Genomic DNA, 27353 nt, shown 5'->3' with positions numbered 1-27353 from the left:
CTCTGCTGCCTGCACCACCCTGCCATGGGGAAGCAGCCTGGGGGGAAGCTGCAGGAGGCTGCTGACCCCTTGCTGCAACCAGCTGCACACAACAGACCGAGCTGCTGAAGGCAAGCAGAAATGAGCTGCGTCTCTGCCAATACAATAAAGATGGTTCTGATGGAAAAAAATAATTAAAATCATTTGGAGGCCAGTACATCCCTCACTGTGTGTCTCACGTACTGAGACAAGCAATGATTGAGACCAGGCTATTTCCCCACACTTGAGAACACATCTGCATCTAGAGACCTAACACTTCAGCACAAGTCTCTCGGTATTTTACACAGGATGCTCGATCCAAGTAGTAGCCATTAACTGCTGAATTAGGACAACGCCTGCTATTCTGTCAAACAACCTAGCCTTCCCATCTCTGCCACCCATCTCGTGCACCCATCTCTTGCTGGCTGCACTAACAAAGAACTAGTGCATTGTTTACCCTGCAGTGCCCTTCTCACCTTGTTCACATCACCCCCAGAAACCTCTAGAGGTGATGCTGCCATGTCCCTTTCCTAGGCACAGCAGCTTCCCCTCTTTTGTGAGCCTCGACTATTCTCACTCATTTCTCTTCCATCTCCCCAAGTACCAGTACCCCCTCTTGCCTGAGGTGAATTTCAGCTCCCAAGGCAGTTGGCAGGTTCTCCCACTTTTACAATTAGAACCACAATTTTTATTTGCTGCTTGGGATTTTTGGGGTAGATGGTAGGGGGAGGTTTGAAGAACAGACTCTTACTGCATGGCCTCTACATTTCTTTTTCTCCAATCACACCAGTAATTATGCAGCCAGTAAGTTCCCGTCAGCATCAGAATACTGAATCAGAAACTTCATTCATTTTTTAGGCTTAAACAACCACTTCTTTTTCAGGACATCCTAGAGATGAGATGTCCTCTTCCTCCCAGGTACTGGGAGGTAGCAAGACACAAGACAGACTGTGGTCTTTCTCATAGCCTGTACTTAATCCCAAATTCAAAGATACCTTGTACTTGAAAAACAGATCCCAGTAGAACTCATCCGACTGGAAACAATCATGTATGTTTATTTTGGAGTCGGTTCAACCCCATATGGTTTCCCATCTCTAAAATTCTGCTGTGTCCTGCCAAAAATCACTTACAAGTATCTTGTGATGGTCTTAAGCGCTGATAACAGCGAAACACCAGGACAGCTTTGCTGAGGTTGGAATGCACTGCAAACACCCCACTTGTCCTAGAAGTTAGATTCTCTGCATTGTCCTGATGCACCCCATGCTGGTCTTCTTTATCAAATCTGATCAAGAAAATACTTTATCTTAGTCATCTCTCACTCCTCAGCCAGCATTAGCAACTTTTCTCAAATAATTTGGTCCCCAAATTTCCTTTAAAACATAGAATTTCTTCCTACAGGATGTAATTAGGCTTTTTGTCAAAACCATTAAAAATCAGGATTTCTTGGCAGGGGTAAGAGAATGAGGAGAGCAGCATGTGTTTCAAGAAAAACAAATGTTCCAAGTCCAAAAGAAGCAAGACCTTGGCACAAGAGAGAGCAAGGAATCTCACTCATTCTGTTCCAACTTACCTTGCTTCAGAAGAGAAGCCAGATTAACATGGCCTAACTTCTTAAGATACCTCATCAATTTATACTGAAACAAGTGCTTTGAATACACAGTAAATCTGCAAACTCACTGATCTTCCTTAGGGAGGTCTACTCCTTCACCCTCACCATTCCCAAGGATCTGGATATTTCTAGATTCTCAATACAACCCTTCAATAGTGGTACCAGAGCAAGCTTTGCCTGCTCAAATGATGGTGCTGGTGGGGAAGGAGGAAAAAAAAGTCAACTGTAGATTACAAGGTAACAAAGAAATACTGTTGCAGTGGGCTTTTCTCCTTTGGGAAAGGAAGAATTTAACTTAAAATGGGTTTTGTTTGTTTGAGGGGTTTTTTTTGACTAATTTCTCCTACTTAGTGAATTCTCAAAACTCTTCATCCTGGTAGTCTGCTAATATTGTCCCCAAACACATGAAATCATTTGTGCATTTTAAAGTATTTTCCCAGCCCTTTAACTACAGCAACTTGCCTATTGAGCATTTTAAATTTCCAATCAGCATTTTGCAGTTAAAGTTTTATTTTGTGTTTCTCTTAGGGCTGCTGTCATCAACTTACCTGACAGCCCCTGGAATCTTACGGCTAATGTGAGGGCTACCAGCATTGTACTTTCCTTCTTCAACCACACTTCCTCAGTTTGTGCATCTTGCACAGTCCATATCTATTTTCCTGAATGACTTGCTAGGGTTTCCAAATTATTTTTGAGGACTAGAGGATCTTAAAAAGAAGTGCTATTTCATATTTGAGTACTTAACATTATATTTTCCCTTCATGTAACTACAAAAACTAAAAATGCAAGAACGCCTCAGTGACAAATATTCCCATATCAAATTCTCTTCAAAAATTGACCATGGAGAAAAAGATGGAATCTTTCTCTGAAACAAACCAGCCAACCCCACAGACTGCCCCGACTTCCGCTGCTTTAGCAAAGCATATTTACATTGTCGATGTTATGCTTCCCTCTACTGTTTATCTTAAGAAATGCAGTTACCTCTTAACATTCTGAAGTCTTCCTTAAAAAGCTCCAACATATAAACCAATCAGTTGCAGGCAAGACTCACCAAGTAAGCTTAATGGAAGTTTCATTTTTAACACGAGATAAAGGAGGCACTGGGCAGAACTATCTCCACTTACCTCAAGCTCAATGTTGGATGAAATATCAACTACAACGTGCTATTAGTCTCATGTTGTAGTTTACAGTCTATGAAAGAGTCAACTTCAAGCAGGCAAAAAGCTTCATAGACCAAAGCAATGTAACGAAGAGTAAAAAAAAGTCAAGAACCAAAGCAGTATTATGGAAATAACTAGTTATGTGACAAAACAGTGTTATGTATTTCACACCACTGATTTCAAGAAATGAATACCACAGAAACACTAAACCAGTCAAAACAGTAGTGGTCTTTATTTCCATCAGACATGTTAACACTTTTGTCAATATTAATTTATTTCAGCATTTGGGAGAAATTAATGACTATCAAAAAAAGCGAAATAAACTCTCTTCCAAAAATATACTGGCTAACACGTGTCTGAATTTTATACTGTTCCTCTGATGAGCCCTTTACATTATGTGATATCACATACAGTTTTTGCAAGTTTTTCAGCTTCTGATTTGTGAGCCCTCATGGTGTCCAAGAACAGCAAGTTTATACATGCTATGCAGCAACCTAATGACATAGGTTTCAAAAGGTACTCAATTTAACTGGGGGAAAAAAAAAAATAATCCAGAGAAGTCCACAAATCAAAAAGGTAGAAAATACTGTACTGGAAAACCCACTCAAGTCTTAGTGCCCTGGAGAGAAAGTTAACCTCAGCTTAAAAACAGAAAATACATTAGTCAGTATTTTGCTAATTTTAGCAACTGGGCCTTGAATAATGCAATTATCAGTTGTTTTTTATTAAGAACAAGTTTAAAATTACAGACTACAGAAAATTCTTCAAATAAATGAAAACAAACTCCTCCCTTTGTCATCTAACACCAAGTATGTACCATATAAATAACATCTGTACTATAGTACTCCTTGTATAAATCAGAGATTTTCAACAGGAACAGGATTTCATTTTAGTGTCAAGCAAATAATTGTGATTTTAGTTCACATCTTGTTTAAAGTTTTTAACATAGGAGAGAATTAGTCCTGCAAAACCAGTTAGCACTCTGTTCCTGCTGCAAGTCATGACCACTGAAAACATTATAATCTTAAACCCCCTGCCCCACCAAGTTTTCTCACAGTCTTGACAAGAAACCCATGTAGCCACAGAAAGTTTGTAAATTTATTTTTTGGGGGGGGGGGGGGGGGGGAGCAGGGAAAATGTTAAATAAGAAAGTGTCTCATCTAATAAGGAAAGGAAAGGCAAACAAAATCAATGACTAGCTTTCACAGTAAAATGCATCAGCTTTGTAGTTTCATTTGAAACCAAGAACAAATCATGAAACGTCATGAAAATAAGATAAAAAAATCTCCTAGAGTGATTACTAAATGAAGTCATAATTACCACACTAATCAGTAAACCCCAGAAGAAAAGCAGATGCCTCCTATCATAGGTTCTATATTAAACAGTATCTGCTTTTTAAAATAAATCCATAAAATCTGCATGTTTGGCCGCTTTGCACATTTTTCCCCTAAAAAATACAGTGTACAGAAAAAAATTCTCATTATTCCCAGTATGAATTCTTAAGTATAAGCTCAAAACCCAGAAGTTAAAGATCAGCTAAAAGAATTTTAAATTATTTACAAATCCAGCAGGTAGAACTACCATAATGGCTTCATTTCCATCCTTGTAGTGGCTTTCACTCTCATCCAGCAGCATCTGCAGTAGGAATCTCCTTCAGACAGCTTTCATCATTGATCATCTGTCATTTTAAGCAATTCTAGAAGAGCCCCAACAGCTCCAAAATAACCCTTTAAACAAGGCAAAGGCAAAACAAAACCAATCAAATCCCAAAATAAGACATAAGCATGAGCATGTAAAGTCTTTAGTTCTGTTAAGGCAATTTAAAGATCTTTCTTATAATACTGCTGTGCCAAGTATTTACTTTAGTATGATCTTGTCCAACAAAAGGCCTTATACCATGAAACATCTCACACAGTTGTCCAAAATGGTCAAAAAAGAAAGAACTACAGAACCCCTATAATGATGCTGGATTGAAATAGGGCAATTTCCATTATGAACATATCCATCTGATATTCATCTCAAAATTATGCTTAAAACATAGAATCATAGAATAGTTAGGGTTGGAAAGGACCTTAAGATCATCTAGTTCCAACCCCCCTGCCATGGGCAGGGACACCCCACACTAAACCATGTCACCCAAGGCCTCATCCAACCTGGCCTTGAACACCGCCAAGGATGGAGCACTCACAACCTCCCTGGGCAACCCATTCCAGTGCCTCACCACCCTTACAGTAAAGAATTTCTTCCTTAGATCCAATCTAAACTTCCCTTGTTTAAGTCTGAACCCGTTACCCCTTGTCCTGTCACTACAGTCCCTAGTGAATAGTCCCGCCCCAGCATCCTTGTAGGCCCCCTTCAGATACTGGAAGGCTGCTATGAGGTCTCCACGCAGCCTTCTCTTCTCCAGGTTGAACAGCCCCAACTTTCTCAGCCTCTCTTCATACGGGAGGTGCTCCAGTCCCCTGATCATCCTCGTGGCCCTCCTCTGCACTTGTTCCAACAGTTCCATGTCCTTTTTATGTTGAGGACACCAGAACTGCACACAAGACTCCAAGTGAGGTCCCACGAGAGCAGAGTAGAGGGGCAGGATCACCTCCTTCGACCTGCTGGTCACACTCCTTTTGATGCAGCCCAGGATATGGTTGGCTTTCTGGGCTGCAAGTGCACACTGAAGCCGGCTCATGTTCATTTTTTCATCGACCAACACCCCCAAGTCCTTCTTTGCAGGGCTGCTCTGAATCTCTTCTCTGCCCAACATTAGTTCTAGTTCAGATTTATATACCAGACCATACCAAAGAACACTGCTGGTAACTAGGGTCAGAGAGCAAAAATAAAGAGATGTGCAATGTTTAGCAACAAATACCACAAGATTAGCGATCAAGCCAGGGAGTTAAGGGATATTTTCAAATGAATTTGTAATTATATTGATGCTGAATTTAAGTTTGTGCATTCACTTCAAAGCAACAGCATTGAAACTCTCCTCCTTAACTTCACCAAGAACCACAAGATTTTTTGAGTTACAAAGGAAAGTTTGACATGTATTTCCTTACCTCATGTTCCAAAAACAGAGCTTTCAGCTGTCCCTTGGACCAATAATCCATTGCATATGCTAGCACCTTCATAGAAATCATATTAATTCTGAGAAAGTTGCCAACAAAAACCACCTTGTCGATGTTCTGTAAAATTGAAAAGTAGACCAGAAAAATCATATTCAGCTACATTATTTGACTCAGCCAACATGTACTTCTACCTTCACTATGAAGTTAAATGGGAATTTTAGGTAACATTTAAATTCTCCAGACTGAAAATTAATTACAGCTAAGTAGAGATTTTGCAAGCGAAAAAAAATAAGAGTTTTATCCAAAGAAAGTGAGAGGCTGGTATCACAGATGGTGCATATGGTGAATATTTGCTTAAAAGCTCATGGCCATCCCAACATGAACAGGGCTATGAGTGTCTTGTATTTTGGGGGGTTGAGGGGTTGTGGTTGGTTGGGGTTTTTTTGGGTATGTGTGGGGGGGTGTGTATAGGAGGGGTATTTTTAAATCATATATGACTATGACATGGCTGCACTGAAGACATCTTTCCCCCATTTGTTAAATGAGGCAACTTTTCAGTGATGACTATGATTATTAAATCCAGATGGACAACCTCTGAAGGATATCCAAGAAGGATTACATTACACATGGGAAGAAGCATCTTTCATTATCTATTATCTGGACTGTGGTTCCATTTTCAAAAAGCAAGTGAAACATGGCCAACATGATATTTGAATATATTGCATTCCTTTGTTTCAAAGCTCACTTGTACTCAGTTTTCATACACAAGCTTAAGATTTTAGAACAATCAGCACTACACTGTCAGTAAGAAAGCCACACACTATCATTACCTGTACGCACATCAGCGCATGTAAGCAACAGTTCTGGTGCTTAAACAATGCCCATAACTATCTTCTCAAGCCCACTTTTGTCTGCTATACACAAAACCATACTTGCATTCTGAATAGGTGTACCATATGATGTTCACCATACAATAAAATCTGTCTAGAAGACTCAGTAGGAGGCCATAAGGCCATCCTGGAGACCAGCTTTTACAGGAGTCCTGAAGGAGCTCTACAAATGTGTCTTCAAGAGTCCTCTGCTGAAAATTACCATCAAAAATCTGCACAGGCTAGAATTACCAACTGTTGCTTCTCTATGTTCATTCAGCTCTATAAAGCCTAACACTTGGCTCTGCAGCAATCACTTTCCCTGCAGACCACAGTTTTGTCATGTCCGGTACTGTGCATGTGACACCACAGAGAACATCCTCACTTGAATATTCAGTATTGGAGAGTGTTAATAGCCAGATGTAATCATTCATTCATCCAGTCTCTGATGACTGAGTTACATGTCTGATTGTCCTCAAACCAAACATCAACACAAACTTTAAATAATTCAGGTTTAGAGTCATCTATCCCCATAGACTCTGCAGCCACACAGAACACATTCATACTTCTTCATAGGACCTTTACGACTGAAAATAAGAACTTCTCAATTTTCAATAGGCTGCTATTAAACAGGGCCGAGAGCACTTTGCATCCTCTGACAAGGCAGTTTTGTCTCTGAAGTAATTTCTGACAAAGGAGAGACATGTAACTAATTAATTGCCTATAATGCAATGCCATCAAATTTATTAGAGTCTACATTTGGATTTCATTTTCATGAATTTGTATTTTTTGCTGAATGCACACAAGCTACTGTTACCAAAAATCCAACACTGAATACCTAACACTGCATACAGAAATCACCGAAAATTTTCAATGTAAAAATACTAGTCATACCTACTAGAATAGCAGAGTATATATCAACATGCAAATTTTGTATCAATTTTATTTTCCAACATTGCTTGACTTCACTAGGTTAAAAATTATGTTGAAAGTTTTCTAGGGTTTTGAACTGAACTAAAACCAGCTTTGGCATATTTCAGGAGTCAAAAAATGAAGAAATGCTACTTTCATCTCTTAAGGGAGTCTTGCCAATTTACTTTTAAATTGTTCACTGCTGAAACATTCAAAGCTGAAAGAAAGAAGTCTTAAACTGATGAACTGATAGTGACAGAATGACTAAGCTGACCAAATTACAACGTCATGGAAAACACTCTTTCACTTTGTAGGGTCTTGCTAACTTGTTCAACTACTCTGCAGAAGAAAGCTATAATACAGCTTCAATATAGTATACACATGTATTTCCAATATAATTGAATAGGGGAATCTGTATCAAAGATGCAATAAAAAATACCCTCCTGCACGTGTTTTTGCAAGAAGCCTCATTCAGATGCAACTTACATGTTTTGCTAGTAAGAAAAGTATAAACCAGGGAGATTGGTTTCCTTTATGCAGTTCTGCTGTGCCTAAGATAGACTGCTTCAAATGATGTGCAGCCATGGAATTTTTCTACCCCACTGCCAACTTTGTGCAAGCAAACTTTGCTTTGAAGTTCTGCAGGCGAAGTATTTCATCTATTCCCCAGCCTCATTTTTTTCTGCACATATGCAAGTAATTTTCAACACAATATTAAAGCTGCAAGCATTGAAAAGAAAAAACCCAAAACCAAAACACACACCCAAAAAACCCCCATCCAACAAAAAAAACCCAATCCCCCCCCCCAAACCAAAAACAAAATAAAAAAAATCAACCCCCAACGAACAAACTAAAACCAACTTATCAAAACTCATGCTTCAGGGCATAAATTGATTTTGACAACTTAAAAGTGAGCTTTACCATAACCCTAATCTAATACAGAAAAACTCCACAAAAGAATATATCATATTCAACTGCTTTTTTAATCTCTTATTTAGTCATTTCATTCATCAAGCTTGGTGAGAGTAAGAGCCATAGAACCCAAAAGCAATTCTGGTGTCTAGATTATTTAGAAAACAATAGCATTACTTCCCCCCGCCCCTGGGAGCAAGCTCTCTGGAAATCAGCTTACTTGCAATGATGAACCATGTCTGAATTTGTTAATAGTATGTAAAGCTACTAAATGAAGGTTTCATTTTCTAAAGCTACAAAATAACTTATAATTCATGTGTTGGAGAAATTACACTTTGACATTGTCTGCAAAATGAAGAATACTTTACATATCAATCTACATTCCTCCACAAAGTTCTGTGGATTATGTTCAGTTTTTAAGTAAGCCCGCCCACAAAACAAAGATGTTAGGAACTTTTTCACAGTGACTCAGAAGCATTAGTTTCATTAGTAGCCCATTTCCTCCTCTGAAAGCATCACATGTAGTTCCCTGCTGCAACTCTCCATGCTTTGATAGCCCTGTACAATGCTGCTTGAACTCCATGCCACAAGGCAACACTGTAAAGAAGCTGAAAGCAAAGAGAACACTGAAAGAGAATCATCCTGACTGAAAGAGTCAAATTGCCAAAAAAAATAATGTCTGTAGCCACTCTTCACGAAGAAGGGATGTTATCAGTGGCATTTGATAGAGGCAGACACTAAGATTTATCCTATTCAATATATTTTAAAATTGCTCTACAGAGGAATATCAGCAACAAACATAACAAGTATTGGCATACAAAGATATTCAGGAGAGTCAGGATAAAAAATTAACAGCACAGCAATGCTGAAGAGACACACAGTGGGCAAGGAATAAAATAACAGATGAAGTTTAAGTTAAAAAAATGTGAAATGACACAAATGGAAGGGGGAAGAGAGAGGCTTCAGGATTCAGACACAATGATGGGCTCCAAATCAGCTACCCCTAGTCAAGACTGTGGAGGGACTGTGGATGGTTTCCTGAAAGTGATATTCATGGTCACAAAAATCAACTATTAAAGAACCGTTAGTAAAGGAACTCAGAACACTGAATTTACTAGTATGTCATCACACAAATTCATTGTGCAACCACACTCCAAATACTTCGTGAAGGTCTGATCATTCGATCTCCAAATCAGAACCATAAAATATTAAAAAGACAAAACAGCAGGTGGAAAGGCTTAGAGAGAGATGTGGTAAAGGTTTATTGAAAAACAAAACCAAACCCCATCAAAAGCAACATTTGCTATTTCTCATAAAACAAAAAGCTAGATAAAGTAATTAGATGGCAGTTTGGTGAGTCTCTTGGGTTTGTTTTATTGGGGTTTTGGAGGGCTGTGTAGGTGTATTTTTGATTAAAAAAAAACAAACTAGAAGAACTTTCTTCTAAACACAGAATGCTGTGGAGCTCAAGATACTAAGTATTAAAAAAAGACTTGATAAATTAATTGAGAGCAGATAAAAATAATTACCACATAATAGTAAAGGATGCAATTTGCAGCTGAAAGCAAGTGCTTTAGGCACTTGGGGCTTTTTTTGTTTGGTTTGGTGGGGTTTTTTTGGTTGGTTGGTTGTGTTTTTTTGGGTTTGGCTTGGGTGTTTGTTTTTTTTTTGAGTTTGGTTTGGTTTGAATTTTTTCTGGGGGTGTTATTTTTCTGGTTTTTGGTTTTGGTGGGGTTTTTTTGGGGGGATAAACTGGTAGAAGCTGGAAAGGTGTATGAATGGAACAATCCATCTCTAGCTATCATTCTAAAGACAATAATGTAATAGCATTTGATAGGAGTTTGAGGCAGGATAATGAATTATATTTTTGTTCTTTCTGACCCAATACAATGGATCTCATATCTAAACATTTAAAACAATATGCAATTTAAACCCATCATGCTATGGAAAGAAGCCAAACAAAATACTATTTAAAAAAATAAGTATCTGTCATGGGTAAGACTGTTAATAACTACAAAGTAATTGGGAGTATTATTTTTGATTACAAAGGTGTTAATACACTACGTATTACATACAGCTTGAGAGCAACTGAACAGCTCAATGGTTCAAGGAAATCTTTACACTCAACCTTTCTCCTTTTCTCCCTAACTTTGAAGCTCAAAGTACCTTGCACTTTGCATCAAAGCATACACATAACACAAAGAGTTAGGACACCACGTTAAACATATGCATATTTCCCAAGGCCAGCTACACACCTGCTATATCACCAATTTGCATTTTTGTATTCTGATAATCTTACTATGTTGTTTGTAACGGTTTTAAGCTCATAGTAAATATGCTATCTTACCTCATTCAATGCGCACATGCGAGCAATAGAACCTATGTTGTTGGTGATGGTGACCAAGGTAGCTCTAGCCAAGTCCTCTTTACTGATGGAATCTCTCTTTTCTTTACTCATCATATGACCAAAGCTGTGTAAGGAAGATTATTCCTTTTAATATGAGTTATTCAGGAGTGCTAAAAGCCCTTGGAAATTTCATCATTTACTAAGCTTTGCTTGGATGTGATATCCATTGATTTGAGACAGATCTGAAATGTGAAAATGGATCTCATTGGAAAGGCACAACAATGAGGAAAGACACGTCTAAAATAACTGTAATTTAAATTGAAGCAAACTACACCAAGCACTGCTTACACCTGTTTAAAAAAAAAAAAAGAAAAAAAGAAGTAGGTGAGAGATCTAAGGGCAAACAACATGATACATTCAGAGTGACATTTCCACATGGACCTAGTACATAGTTCAGGGATTATGCACTCAGCTCAGCATGCACAGTAAGTTTCCCAAGGAACTCCTAAAACCAGGTCAATTAACACATACCTTGAGGCTACAGCAGATCCTTGAAGGCCAAACCGCTCATAGTCTCCTCCGTAAATATCCTTCACCAGCTTATCCACATTGGTGCTGTCTCCTTTCGCAGCCATTTCTAGTGCTTCTTCAAATGTTTCACAGCCAGTCAGCAGACAGCACAGGCCCAGGAACGTTCCTCCTCCAAGACTAAAAAAGCACAGTTCCTTCAGACCAGCAGCTTGAACCAACTTTTACCACAGCTCTTCAGACTCCTGTTTGCAACATGGTCTACATAGCTACCAACTGTATCTTGTAACTCCTCCTTCAGAGCAGTGAAGACAGACACCCTCAATTAAGTTTCTATTTAACACAAATGTCATCCAGCATGGTTTTAACTGAACTGCTCTTAAATCCTTAATATTTAAATCAGAGAAATGATACTAAATAAAGGGTTAGCTGAGAATAAAGTCCAATCCAACACTGCAGACGTCAGCTTGCTATTTGTAGCACTCTTAGCAAGTTGCCCTTGTGCAAGAATAATCGGCCAGCAGATCACTTAAGACAGTGATGAAAGAATAAACAGAGATCAAAGCTAAATATCTACACAGGGGTAGGCAGCCAGGACAGATCTTGTCCCCCTAGCCAGTGGCAGGAAGCAGTCTGGTTGGCTCCTGTTCAGAGTAAGGCTAGCATCAGCTGATAACATTTCAGCCCTCTGAAGAGCTCTTCTTCGAGAAGAAATCAGTCACTTTAATACCTTGCACAGGCTCAAGTACAGTATTTACTGACTACATAAATATAGCAGATTGGTAACTCATTCATAAAAATTCTACTTTGGACTCTCTAGTCTAAACAGACATGAACTTCAACTTACTATCCTCTACATCCTTCCTCATTCTTTCTTAACCCTTGAGAAAGCTAGCTTATTTGCACTGATCGCAGTCACACCAACTGTAGCCACTTCAAAAGAGAGGATCAGTGAGACACACGCTTGCACTTCACAAGAAAGTATGGGTGGTCAGATAGGAACACCATTTAGTCACAACATATCTAGCAGCACTGTAATATATTCAGTATCTGAACAGTAGCAAGCTCTGTACACCAGCCACAAGACAGTACTTATTTCATCATCTATAGTGAGTCAGCAACCTACTGCAGTCATGTTTTTCCTTTTGTAGTAGAAAGGTGGAAAGCACATCTACAGATACCAAAAGTGCTATGCTTGAAAAACAATCAGAATTGCAAGAAAACCAATGCCTCTTCCATTCAACTTGTGCTCATCTGTATCGTAAACAGAAAAACAGCTTATGGCTACCATGGCGGTAAAGATATGCCCTAGATGAGCCAAAAGAAGACACATAAGCAGTCGTGCACTGTATAGGAAAAGCTTTATTATACATACCATACACTGAAGAACAGAATGCAGTTTGGAAGGGACTACAGCAAATTCAAAAAGATTCTTTGGTGGTTGTTTTGGAATGGGATTTTTATTTTTTATTTAGGTTTCTGTTTGGGTAGTTTGCTTTTAGGATTACAAGATTACTAAAAATGAAGCGTATCAATTTAGTTTGCATGTATGAAAAAAATAGGGTTAGATTTATAGATATTTTTACTACTAGTCTGGACATATTTGTAACCAAGTGGTTTCCTATAAGTAAGCATGGTTGCCACCTCTATAGCGTGAACTTAAACATGCCTAAGGCTGGTTTTCGGCCGTGAGAACAAAATTCTGCATCTACACTACTGAAATCCTGAATTCCTAAACAGAGCAGTCACATCTAAATTTATTACTGAATATAGCCCAGAGACAATTTCAACTCAGCTGTACCTTACAAATCATTTCAGAGAGCACTAGCTAAGGCCGGCTAAAACCACGCTAAGGACAAAGTAAGAATACAGACAATCAGGTTCTAGTCTTTACATGCTGGCATTTCTTAATTTACCAGCATGGTCCAAAGACTAGTGCAATTGGTAAGAAAACAAGAGATCCAGTGAGATCACTCCACCAAAATCCAGTAGTACCGGGTAATTCTACGAAGTTTTCCTATATCCTGGATTCATCCTAACTACTAAGCAAGAGGTTATTGTTTAACCCTCGAATTTTAATTTCACTGCTCTGGCTGTTCTGAGGGATCAAAGCAGGGGAAAGATTCATTTACCGGGACAGCTTTATTTTGGTAACTCACAGCAAGAGATAGAATGTAGGTAACAACACCAAGAAGAGACTAAGACAGCTCTAAAGTTGAATGGACCAATGATTTCCCTGATGTAGACTCCCCCCACAAAGGAATCCTAGGATGTTTCCAGCATTGGTACTGGTGTTCAATTAGTAGAGAAAACAGAATTAAAAGAACATTGAATTAAATTTACCTGGATCCTGTGACTCTCTTATAGCTGTCCTTAGAGTAAACAGCTAGGATGCTGACCCCTGAGCCTATGTTAACCAGCAGCATAGGATATGGATTATCAAGGCAGTAAGGTTTTTTCTGGCACTGGTCAGGATCTGTAGGATTTTCAAAATAATAGCACTCCGGTTGGCCATTGAAACCAACAGAATCAACATAAAGGAGGCCCTGGATCAAACAGTCCAATTCATCCAGTTTATGAAGCTGTAGATCAGCAATCTGGAAAACAGCAACAGGAAATTAATGAACAAACACTTCCTAGTATGATACAACACTAAGAAGGACAAAAGGCTCTGCTGAAGCACTTTGATCACTTTAATAGTAACACATTATGCTATTTGAACAGTACAAAGATCTGTGTCAGCATGAAGTCCAAAATAAGAAGTTTGTTATCCACCCAACAATGGGCACCTCCCAAAACAATGACATGCTGCACAGTAACATCACTTAGTTCCTTTGCCTTTGAGACATTCCTTGCTCTGCAAGCAAGAAACATTCCTCATCATCCTCCTCCCCACCCCCCCCCCCCCCCGTATTCTGAAGCAATAAATTTCTTTCCCCTTATCCCATGCCAAGGGGAGCTATGTTCTGCAGCTTTTGGACAGGATGCACAGTGCTATAACTTATCATCCAACTACATTTCCCAGCAATTCAATGAAATTTTCAATAGGAACTTTAAGAGCAAGAAACTCCAGTTAAAGAAGATAATTCAAGCCTTACGAAGTGCACATGTTTATGTTAATATGCATTAAATATGCAGTGGGTTATGCTTATATGATCTGATGTTTTCCAAGTATGCATCACCAGTAATCTAAGAGAGCTATTTGTATTAATTATGATAAGCATTATAAGATGCCTCATTAAAAAAAAAAAAAGGATTCCCCATGTTTGGTGAAAAACAAAGTAAAAAAACCCACAACCAACCAAAAATACTGTAAGATCCATGCCCCCAGCAAAATGTTTGCAGAAATATAACTGTGACAGAAAGCAGAAAAACAATTATAAGAGCTTCAAAGGACATTCCCTCTGAGATCTCACAGGTCATCTGTGATTGTATTTAAGCAGACGTGCCTACTTGCCACAGCATTCTATTTACTAGAATTAGAAATCGCATCCCTTTCTTGAAATAGGATACAGTGACAATCTGTTTAGAAAGTCTCCTTTCCAGATGACATTGAGGTTTGACTTGTGTTAGGGAGAGGAGAGGGAGGGAGAAAAAAAATAAAATTGTAGCTGCCCATCCAAACCCTGCGGTCATTTGCATCCCCAAAAGCAGGTCTTACCCAACTCCACTGTCTAGTAGAAAAAGCTACAGGGTATTAGGAACAAAAGGAAGTTGTAAGTAGAAAGCTGTTCTCAAACATTTGCATATATCACGATGGTTTTGTAACAGCTAATGGAGGAGATTTACAAGGCTAACTACCTCCTATTTTTAATTCTGGAAGCTATATTAAGTCACTATAAAGAAGCAAGATATTCTGTGGAACGGGCATGGCCAACAGGTTACATTCTTTTGAGCTATTTAAATCTCTCCCCCTAAGTTTTTTCTCTACTTGAACATAGCTCTAACTTGCCTTAACTGAAAGCCATTCTATTCTTTGCATCTGCCTTTTTGTTACACTTGCTAGCCTTCAAACCCTGGAGCCACAGAAAAAAAGTAAGACCAAAAAACCCCAAACCAGCAGTCTCAAAGACCTCAATATAGATCCAGGTATTCATAGGACAACGGAGAAAGGTGGAGATAATGTCTTTTTAAGTATCTCCTCCTGCAACTTTTAAAATCCATTTGTATTATTTTTTGAAATAATTTTCATTTATTATAAAATAATTTTCATTTATTACCACATGGCTACACAAATTACAAGCACAAAAGTGCAGTATAAAAGACTTAAACCATTTAGCCAACAAATAAAAAGAATAAACATAAATCAGGAGAAAAGGTTTTTAAAGAAACATCACAAAAATCTTTACGCTGCTTCGCAAATATCGTGTATTTCAGCAATTTCTTGCTATTAGACTGATAGGACAAGGGGTAATGGGTACAAACTGGAACATAAGAGGTTCCACTTAAACTTGAGAAGAAACTTCTTCTCAGTGAGGGTGATGGAACACTGGAACAGGCTGCCCAAGGGGGTTGTGGAGTCCCCTTCTCTGGAGACATTCAAAACCCGCCTGGACACATTCCTGTGTAACCTCATCTAGGTGTTCCTGCTACGGCAGGGAGATTGGACTAGATGATCTTTTGAGGTCCCTTCCAATCTCTAGCATACTGTGATACTGTGAAAAGCTCCAATTAAGAGATACACAATACAAGGCATTAGCATAATAAATGCTTCATGCACTATCTTTCACAGTGGACATTGTGAGCCCAAATGAGTCATCACTTGTTAGAGGATTTGTTTTATTAAAACCCAACTAACATTGCACAAAGCTAGTAAAAATAAGGAAAGATTCTATACTAATCAGGATCTCTCTCTAGGTTACGTGCTGTATATTCGATTTCCTCATCTTACTGTGTAAGCTAGATGCAGCATGACCAAACATGACCTAAAACAGATACAGCATGCATAAACATGCTATGAACCAGAATCCTGCTATATAAAGACAAGTCATTAGTAGATTTACAGGCCCTACTGTCAAAATCTCCATTCTCCCATAAGCCAAACACACAGCCACAAACTGCTTTTGTCTCATCCATGTTGTACCTTTACAAATAGGTAAGCATCAATGAGAGACCCTGCAAGACACGAGCCAGCAACACGAATCTAAGAGGAAAACACTTCTGGTGTCAGTGCAAAAACACAAACAAAGTCCTGGTTTCTACAAAGCCTCCACTAAGCCGACCAATCCTGTAAGGACAGAACAAAAAACCCTAATCAAAGGTTCTTTCTCAAGCACTAAGCATAGCAGTTTTATTAGGTCCAGACCTCCATGTAAAAAAAGACATACTAGAATCTGTTCTGCTTTTTATAGCTCTGTGCTATATTTAACAGCTGATATACTGTAAGCAGAAAAGCCTTGTGATTGCTTTCTTTCATGTATGATATCCATAGCAGACAGAAAAACTATTTCCCTGCATTGTTGCAGCAGTCTGGTTTTCATTTTTGGGAGGAGCAAGACTGGCATCAGTATTCCATGTCAACCCACCTTCATTCAGAGAACCATGAAGCCTGCAGCCACTAGACCTCTGAGGCTCCAAACAGCCCAGTGAGCTACGACTGCTCTTGTTTCTAAACACAAATGAGGGCATAGTTGCAAGAAATGCAGTAACCCCGTCTTGCACAAGAAGTCATGATAAAACAAAGGTCACAATTCCCAAGACTTTTCCCTGTACATATAACTGCCTTTTCTTTATTTGTGTCTTTGCTCAAGCAGCAAAACTGTATCACAAAATAGATGTGCCTGTAAACATGGTGACCCATGTGTGACTAGGCAAATGGTTAGAGTGTTTTCTGGTGCCATGACCTGACCTACCACACTCTACTAGTCCTCATCTTTCAGTTGTTCAAACTGCTGCTTCTGGCAGGAACAAAAGTTTAGGTGCAAAAATGCAAAACAAAAACAGAAGCTGTGTGTCGAAGCATGTTTTAATGTTACGGGTTTTTTGTTTTTCCTACAACTTTTTACAAAATGCATTTGCAGATAGCTTCCAGCCCTTTACAAGCTGTAATGTGAGGGCAGAGAGCATGATGGTCAATTCATCCTACTCTGTACTCCTGTAACTATGTGCCTCTCCAGAAAAGATTTATGTCAGAAAGTTGTGCGATGCAAGAAAGAGCTGAAGAACAAAGCAGCATACAAGACCCTGGAGGAAAAATTTACGATGGTTACAGGGAAACCATATGTACATTTCTTATAAGATCAATTTTTCTGTGCTGCAGAAATTCCTCTTTATTTTAGACTGTTTTTTAAATACTGAAGGAGGGGAAAGAACAAAACACTTTTGACCTCTCACCAAACTCTTCAGCAAATCAAAAGGAGGGACTTGGGACTTCAACCATGCTTACAAGCAGGTGCAACGCAGCAAGGAAGCAGTGGATACATCTATGCACCCTAACAGATCAACACTGGTGTACAGACATCTTTTTCAATGAAATTCTAGCCCGAGATTTCACTCAGTTTGAATTTTCAGGTATCAAGTTCTGATGAGCACAGAAATGTCCAAACCTAGATGCAGTGACGAGTTCATCTGTCTCTTGGACTTCCAATCAGACACATTTTTTTTTTTCCTGTAAGAAACTGTTAGGAACTAACATCTTGCAAGTTTTTAAACTATCAATTACAACAGCCTCATTTAGTATACCACTGGGGCTTTTATATGCCTTCTGGGCACTGTGCCAGTTTTTATTTCTTGTAACAGCTTACAGCCTAGCTTTTCCTTCCATCTCCCTCCCATTATGGATCCTCCACTTTCATAAAGACGTACTTTTCTTTCTTTAGATTTTTATTGTCTTTACCTCAGCCACTAAACCTGCTTCTTTTTGAGCTCAAATGAGGTACTCCCCCAGCTGATCCCGCACCCTAAGGCTGGGAAAATAGCCACTCACGTTCAAACAAGACAAAGTCTAATGCAAATAAAGGGTAAGCCCAACATTTGCTGAGGCATAAAAAAAAAAAAAGCACTAGTCTGGGATCTTCTGCAGAGAATCTGCCCCCTTGCCCAGCTAGGTGTAAGAATCATTCCCCTCTCTTGGCAGGTAAGAGATGCACATTGCTTCTCCCCACTCCTACTGAAGAGTTTTCCAGCAATTGGTGGGAATTCCAGTGGTGGTAACAGAAGGTATCACGCTTATTTCACCCATTCTCCAGATGCAGCTTTCAACTCCAGCCCAGCCTACACACTGCAAGCCAGCATCTATGGCCTGAGCAGCAGCACCCAGCCTCCTCCAAGCAACAAGACTTTTGAGAGTGACTTATACTAACCTAGAGTTACACAGCTTACTCATCCTACAACACAGGACAGTAAAATTTCTATAGGTGTCTGTTCAGGAAAGGATTACAAAGACCCCACTGCAATAGAGAGGAATTTTGCAAGAGAGCAGGTTTAGGCGAAAGTCTGATTAGTCCATTCTTCCCTCATCCCCCAGGTATCCTTGACATTGAGCTGCTTTAAAAAACTGAGTGACAGCTTAATAATTTTATTCCTCATTACATTAACAGCATACTTTCGCACAAGTAATGTGACAGAGGAGTCACAAAGTATAAAGAGATTTTTATTACAGGTATGTAAGCATACATATTCCTTATTTTTACAGAATTGATGTTACTTAAGCATTTACAGAATATGTAAGGTAACAGTATGTAACTGGTAAGATTATCAGAATTAGATGACATATCAACATATTCATCTATGTTTTAACACCACTGTTACCTGAAAGTAAAGTCAGCCAGACATAAACACCAGTTATTCAGAAAGGAAGGAAGAAAAAACAAACAAAACCCGACAACAATCAAACCAAATAAAAACAAAAACCTACTCTAAGCTGGAAACAGTCCTCCAGTGCATTACTTACTGATGTTGTTCAATGAGTATAACCACACGGTTGGTAAAAATTATTTCTGTGGTCCAGTTTAATGAATAGAGTGTTTTCCTACTTCTGCAGGAAGCATTCAGATCTTAAGAATGAATTACATGATTTGCCAGGCTACTGATTGCTATTGCTGGCATTACCATGCAGTTCATGGAGACTTCTCCAGCTCTCCTACTATCCAACACTGTGGATCACATAAGAGGGAGGTCAGATAGCTAAACCTAGCTATCTTTGTAGATTTAGTTGCCGTTCTATGGCACGTATTAAGGTAAACAGAAAACGCCTCCCTATTTTATTTTGTAATACACAAGAGAGATGTCTAGACCAAACCTATTTAACTCATTTAGTGATTTGAAATTAGACACTGGAACAGGTGAGTAAAAACAGGGTGCTTGCTTGTTCGTCTATTTTAAGGAAAAAAGTTGCTGTTATTTTAGAAGGATTCCTTATTTGGGATTTGAATGCTGTTTTGCAATATGTTGGATGATTTGTCCTAAACCTATGCAATCCTGAAAGTCCCATAAAGCATTTAAAAATACTAGAAAAGACAAATAACTTAAAAGCATGTACATGGAGAAATCAAGAGCCAGAACAAAAGCATGTGATTTATATCAGTTTCATGAGTTTCATAACATTTAGTCAAAATTTTTCACTAAATTACCAACATTCACAAATGTACTTTAGTTTTTCCACATTACTTCCAAGTAACAGAAACAGGAATATTTAAAGTCTCTTTCATATAAGGCATTATACAATATTGAATCCTGCAACAGAAGGACTTGGCACATACCCTCCACTTAAGCAGGTGCATTAGAGTGACCAAATATTTGAAACAGACATTTCAATGCTTTGAAAGAGCAATCCTGAAGCTGTTGTCCAATGTCAATTTACAGTCAGCAGAACACACCAAGATAGCCAGGTGCTGTTACAATAGCTAATGAAGTGTGACAATTTAAGTGCTAGTACCCAGGACAATCAGCCCTTTGAGAGAGATTAAGCAAGCAAGCCTTCATGTAATGGATAGTATTATGCTTCTGTAATACTCTATGGGTATTACAGTGAGCCAACAAATACTTCCTATAAAGGAAGGTGTGAAGGTGGGTAGCTGTAATAAGAGATGTCCAAAGCACTCACTTAGTTGTGAGTGCACTTCACTGACTGCTACAAAACATCTCAGCCAGCTTTTATGGTGTTTTTCTTAAACTACCTCTAAAGTGTTGCAGCACACAGAATGCTAACCAACACTGCAATGATGTGCAATTCATGCTTAAGTCCACCAGTAATTTGCTGCATGACCTCATATCTTTGTACAATAGCTAGCAAAACAGCCCCAACTTCAATTATGGCTTCCAGTGCTACATTAATTATATTGCAACAGAGATTACAGAGGGTTGTCCCTCACTGTAAGCTGCATATTTATACCAGATAAAGTCAAAGCTATGGAGAGAAATGCCAAGCTGTGATAGCCACCAGATAACTTCCAGTTCAATTCTACTGCTGGGGGAGCAAGGGACATGAACTTCCTTGTCAGGCAAGCAACTCTAGCTCCTAGTACAATATACAGGAGAGAAGAATTTGGGAAGACTGACCATTCCAAAGGGATAGTCAGCCTCTTCAGAAAGTCTCAAAGTGACCCCATTGTTACTAGAGAACATGACCTGAATCCTTCCCCAGACACATGGAAGGATGCTTGGAAACCTGAACTGATACCACGCTGACTAGCACTAGAATTAACCTCCTTAATGTGGTGTCAACATCCTTACACATTGTGAGACAAACTAAAACTTCGGAGGACTCATCATCAGCAGACCCTAACATGAGGGACTTGCAATCAGCCTAAAGGACAAGAAATTTGTGACTAGCAGTGGACTACTACAGCAATTCAGAAACTTGCTAGTACTTCATTAGACTAACTGCTTCCATGTCAAAAATTTACTGAAGATGATTATACAACACTATAACAGCTGGGATTCATGCTGATCTTCAGCATTCTCTCTCTCCCTTAGGATCCTGGTAATTTATTAGGCGAGGGGTACTGACAAAGAAAAAACCTCTTGCACTGCAGGAATAAATGCTTGGAGTTAAATAGGAAGCACACAAAGCCAAGGACTGCACTCAATTGCAGTTTCTGGATCAGTATGATAGCTCCCTAGATTGAAGCAGAGAGAGAAAAAGAACTGATGTAACCTGTCATCCTCAGCAGCCATCTCTCACCCTCAAGATCAGGTCAAAAGTTAGGGACATAAATATCAGACCTGTCTGTCAAGTAAATCATTCACATTAATCTTAGTGAGATTGCTCTGGTGCAGGCAGATTAGTCATTCTTTTACAGAAAATAAATGGAGATATGCTCCAGTTGAGACACATACACAACAGGCAACTGTCTTTACAGTTTGTACAACGGCTCTCTATGCCTCTGTCACCACAATCAATTTCTGCAGTGCACTCAAGTGAAGTCATCTGGGAGCTAGGACTACTGCTGAAGTTTATACGAACAGCAGCATCCCAATACATCAGTTTTACATCACCTTCTGGAGTGCCTACAGAGGTTATTTTTAACTTCTGGGACATTTGGGACCCAGTCACCTCACGAACTGCTTTTCTTCATAATGTATTCCCATAACTGAAATCAAAAGCTAGCTGCTACTGACTGCTAAGTAAGCATGGTTTTCTGTTTAAGTTTGGTTTCAGGTTTGGCCAAGTTTCTGTTCAATGTTTGGCTTCATGTTTTCTGTTTTTTGGAAACAGAACCATTTTTTGGACCATGCTTGGTCTTCCAGGTTCTTGACTTATGTCTGCTTGAAGATCAGTACAAGGGGAAGGGAACCTCAACCTAATCTCCAGCCTGCATGGTTTCATTTCTGGTTTTCCGATAGATATCCAGTTTGAAAAGAGCACCCGTAGTCTCAGCTTCTAGGTTGTCGTAACACACTCTCAGTTGATTATGAAGCATCTGATCATCACAGCTATACCCTAAAAAAAACCCCCACCCCATTTACTAAAGATATCTTGCACAGTTAATACTTAGTAGAATACCCTCTACTGTCCCCTCCATGATCTCAGCAATTCCACTAATTAACAAACGTGAATTAATTCTGTTAGTCTTAAACCAGTTAGGAAGGACTTACAAAACAAGTTTTCTCTGCAAATTTTTATAAGACTCCTACAATTTTTTTCCCAAAGTACTTCCCACTGAACCATATGAGCCATTTACGTACCGTTCTAAAGTCTTCCTCAAACTTGTAAGCTCCACCTCCTGTGGCACAGAGCGTAGTGTGTAAACTGGAGAAATTCTTTTCACTACCCATCTGTATGAACCTGTGCATGGCACAGCTGGGAAAGCGGATGAAGTGCAGGTTTCCTTTCCGTCCACACATAGTCAAATTTTTCAGTTCAAGATGGACATCACGAATGCCAGTTTTACCATACGCTGTATTGGAGGTCAAGTATTTCCTAATGCTTTTCAGATTTTCTACTTCTTCCTGCTCCTCTTCTGCAGTAATGTCCTTAGGTTCAAAGTAGACCAGTTTAACCAATGTTCCACCGATATCCATTCCAAACCATGGAAATGCTAAGGATGAGGGGAGAGAGAAAGAGAAAGTCACTATAAATATAGAGGTTACCCATACCTCTTAAAGCATTTGCTGAATGACAATTTAGTGCAGTCACAATGACCTCAGTTAAGAAAAAAAATAAAGAAAATCTCAAGATACTCTTCTCTGGAGAAGTGAGTTTTAATAAAATGAAAACATATTTCCCAGGAAAACATTTATTCCTCAGACAGCACCTCATGACAGAGCACATTTATTGCATTTCACCTGATTGACTCCCGGCACCAATTGTTAGAATAGGCTAAGGAGGGGAGGAGAAAGAAACAACCAAACAGGAGAACAAGTCACACTGCCACTGCATAACATCTACAATTGCCCTTCTAAGGCCAAATGGAATTTCCACTGTCACAAGGCTCTGTCTGAGCAGCAATACTCCCATTATCCTGAGAGTTTCCAGACTTCAACCCACCAGAACTAGCAGCTCTGTTGGAACTACACCACTTGTATATATCAGCAGAAAGAGAATAAGATATTTTAAGTTCTATATTTACCACTGACAATTGTTTTGAGAAAATACGATACATACCCTTTGCTGTATGTGTTAGCCTATCATACAACTATACAAGAAATGCCACTATTTGCTTCTCAGCATATATGCATTTGCCACAGCCAGCCTAGATCAACCAAAGCCTTTGTTCTGCTAATAGCAAGAGAAAATGAGCATGGAGAACATGCAGGCATAAGATACTAACTCAACTAGATTGGTCTACCTGCTCTGCTTGTATATACAAGCACACATTTCAAATTGTAGGCCAAGTAACTTTATAAAGCAGTAAGAGGTGAGAATATAAAATCTACATACAGGTACTGCAAAAGGACACAGCTAGTAATGTTTCTACAGAAATGAAATTAAAAGTATTGAGTATGTGGCTTAACATCTAAGATATATTTCTAAAATAGGAGTCACATAGTCTGGGCAAAGATTTTAACTAGCATAGGAGGTAACGATTACACAGTTTTCCTCACATAATCACAGATTACTATTAGGTTACTCAACATCATGCTGAAAGAAGCTTAGAGTCTTTTACTTTTTACAAAGGTCTCAGCATCACTCTTGTCTGGCTGGCTAATTCAAACTTCAATTTCACAATTGCCAATACATTCTCCACCCCCTAAACCCATCCTTAAATGTCAGATGTTTAAAAAGATTATTTTACTCCTTTGCTGTATGCCGAATAATTGAATCATCAGTTTCTCCCCCTTTCCCTAAGGACAAGGCAGACAAAACGCATAAACTCCCCTGAAGTAGCTTGCTTACTGTTCAGTTTTTCTAAAAGCACCTACTCTTATCTGTTTTAACATCTAATTTCTTTTTCCATATCCTGCAAGCTGCAAGACACAAAGACACTGAAGTGAAGTCTAATTTGATGTTCGGCAAGATACATACTATTTGGGAAGATAGATACTACGCAGATGCACAAGAGCTCCCTGAAATAGGAAAAACGCAAACCAGGTGTTTTAAAAATAGGTGGGTTTTTTTTTGTTTTTTTTTGTTTTTTTTTTGGGGGGGGGAAGGGAGGAGGGGAATTATCATGCAGTATCCTGTAACTCAAACACTTTTGGAAGTACAAGGTAAACATTTAAGCAAGAGTGGTCTGGTCCACACTACCAATACTCTAATGCAGCAGAGCTCAGGATGCCAATTGCATTAGTGATTTTCACAAATCTTTATTTAAGCTGCTGAGAACTTTAATTACTTGTCCCCCTAGTACAGTAAGTCTCCTCCTCAGATGTATCTTAACTATGCAGGCAGGAAGTTTAATTTTAAAAGCAGCATGGCTGGAATGAGTGATACAGAACCACCCTGCAGCTAAATGTAAGCCAACTTCCAATATTCTACATCATGGGCATAAAATCTGCTACAATCTACCTGTACCAACAGTTGCTTTAAAGCTACAGTGTAGATTTACTCTTTAAGAGAGAGAGAAGAAGCATTCCAGCCTCCTATCAAACACATATGCAACAATAAAAGCATTAAGTACTAACAGCTGAGAGCCCATAAATGACTGCCAAGACATTTATTTTATATCTTAACATTTTGAGGAGTCATAACTAAATCATTAACAAAGAATATGTGCTGTAGAAAACAGCTCTTGACCAAGGTACAGATAATGCTCACATTTAAAAAGCAAGCAGAAATATCAAACCACTTTTTTTTGTTGTTGCTGATTCTTCTGTCTGTGAATCTAAGCTCCCTCATTTTATTGCAAGCCAAACAGAGCTGCAGAAAGAAAAGAACTTTGCTCTTAGAACAGCCATTTTCTTCAGCACAAATAAAGAGCACAAGATCACTCCACGACAATCAGTATTTTGGTTACACAGAACAACAACTTAATTTTCTTGATAGTTTTTCACACCAGCTGTCTGTTGAACCCACTTGCAACAAAGACAACTATTTTGACTGGTTGACCAGTTAGGACAAAGCCCAAGACTCAAAGCTCCTGACAAGTCCCACTGTAATCCATATAACTTCCATAAAACTGGAGTGACAGTATAAACACTTCCGTATTCCAATTATTAATTTTAAGATTTTTTTTCATTGTACCTTCTGTTACTATTGTCACATTCCAAAATGAAATGCACCACTGAAGTTCCGTCAGCTCTTTTCAGTATATTTAGATACCCCACCTTAGCCGGTACACACACACTTCAACTTCCCTGACACCACTGAATGCGGCGGTAATGGAAGCATACATGCAGGCTGCAAGGTGTTCCTGAGTTCTGCTGCTTCCCTGAACACAGGCAGTAAGACCATATAGAGGCCAGCAAAATTATTAGGGCCCTCACTACTACAAACTGGGGATATGAAGAAAGAAAGGTATTTGTGTTGACACAGCCTCCATAGACTTGAGGGAAAATTGTGGAGGTTTTTTTTTTGGGTTGTTCAGATTTTGGTTGTTTTAAACTGGAAATTCAGCATTTGATTGATAACCAGAAAAAACATTGAATAAAACAACATTTGTTGAGTTCTTAAAAGCTAGAAAAGCAAGGAGGGTGAAATCCATCACATCCACATCTTGGGCTGATAACAGTTATCCAAAATTGTGTGATTTACCATGAAGACTGAAGACACAGGGTATATTGCAAGATGCTTTCACAGTGTAAAAAATGCACTTAACTAAAATTGTCTGGCAAGACTGTTACAGGCCAATTTCTCTCTTCTCAGCCATCAGTACTGGATCAATGAAATCTATTATTGAGGTGAAACCAGACCTATTCTACTGTATTGCTACACAGCAGTAGGTCATAAGAAGTAACAACACTATAAAATCTAGGTCTCATGGAACTGATACAGAAAGTGTCAAGATGAATTATGCATTCTTAAAAGCCTAGCATAAATCAAAGACTTTACTTACCTTAAAAAAATTAATTCTCTTTATGCTAATAAGCTGCACCAACTACTTACTGGTTTGTTATCTTGAGATAAAGATCTCCATTACTCCAAAATTTGCTGCACAAACATGTGACAATGCAAACAGAAGGTATCAACAGCATTGCATAATTAGGTAATCTGATGCACACCAACAGCTGCACTATCTGGGGGAAAGGTTCACTCATGAGAAATTCCATGACACATTTTACCTAGTTTCTGCACGAACTTTGAAGGGTATGACACTAGAGAGCTATTCCAATAAGGCATTGTTACATTCACAATAATTTTTAAAAGCCCTGTCTTTAACACACAATGTAAGGAGGGGGGTGAGGGGTAAATACCAAATCACAACCTGCTCCACATGGACAACAGCTCAGGGGAAGCAAGAATGAAGAGGAACTCCTGAGTCCCTAATTTACATCTCTCCTCCATTAAACAAGATAACCAAGAGTAATCCTTTTCATATGTTCTTCCTGGACACACACATTATGAAATCCTATTACTCCATTTACATTTCATTTGCATTGCTTGACAGTTTGATGATCTAAGAACTTCCCATTTTAATTGGAAGAGGCGAGAAAACACCAAAAATAGTGACAGGGCGAAGGGATATCAAAACAAGAGACACACATAAGATGAGACAGCATTCTCACAGCTTGTTAGCTGCTTTTTATTAAAAAAGCCGATAATAGCCTACATTTTTTTCAGTCACTCCTTCCTATTTTACACAGCTATTTTGAGCAATCCAAATACATTATAAAATGGAAGCATTTGTTTTCTTTGACCAAAAATAGAGTATGTATCTTAAAAATTAATTATATCTGCTTGGTAATGGAAGTTTCTTCAAGACTTATAAAGCTAGAGCTAAATAAATCATGCACATATATGAGGTGATGCTTTCCAGTTCATTTTCAGCAGCAAGGTCTTATGGAATGTCTACCTCCTCATCAGAAAAGGAAAGAAAGAAACAAAAAAAACCCACATAAAAACAAACCCCAAAAAATGACAGAGAGCTGTTTGTTAAACAAGTGTGACTATGACACGCA

General features: G+C 38.8%; 1 protein-coding gene across 6 annotated transcripts in view; it reads right to left on the bottom strand.

Moving 5' to 3' along the window:
• Nucleotides 1-3832: 3832 nt before the first annotated feature.
• The window catches only part of PANK1 (pantothenate kinase 1), a 47097-nt gene continuing 23576 nt past the window's right edge, over nt 3833-27353 (bottom strand). For 5 of the 6 annotated variants that reach the window (XM_080620466.1, XM_080620467.1, XM_080620464.1 and 2 more), the window contains 6 exons: nt 22542-22894; nt 13758-14011; nt 11418-11594; nt 10887-11010; nt 5838-5963; nt 3833-4514 (listed from right to left, as the gene is read on the bottom strand). In XM_080620466.1, the coding sequence (XP_080476592.1) occupies nt 4455-4514; nt 5838-5963; nt 10887-11010; nt 11418-11594; nt 13758-14011; nt 22542-22877 (1077 nt within the window). In that variant the 5' untranslated portion in view covers nt 22878-22894 and the 3' untranslated portion in view covers nt 3833-4454. Of the gene's footprint in view, nt 4515-5460; nt 5599-5837; nt 5964-10886; nt 11011-11417; nt 11595-13757; nt 14012-22541; nt 22895-27353 lie in introns of those variants that run through there. The other variant, XM_080620469.1, reaches the window with a different exon arrangement.

The sequence above is a fragment of the Psittacula echo genome (genome assembly GCF_963264785.1).
Source record: "Psittacula echo genome assembly, chromosome: 6".
NCBI lineage: Eukaryota > Metazoa > Chordata > Aves > Psittaciformes > Psittacidae > Psittacula > Psittacula echo.
The sequence above is the reverse complement of the archived record's forward strand: the minus strand, read 5'-3'. Positions and strand labels throughout refer to the sequence as shown.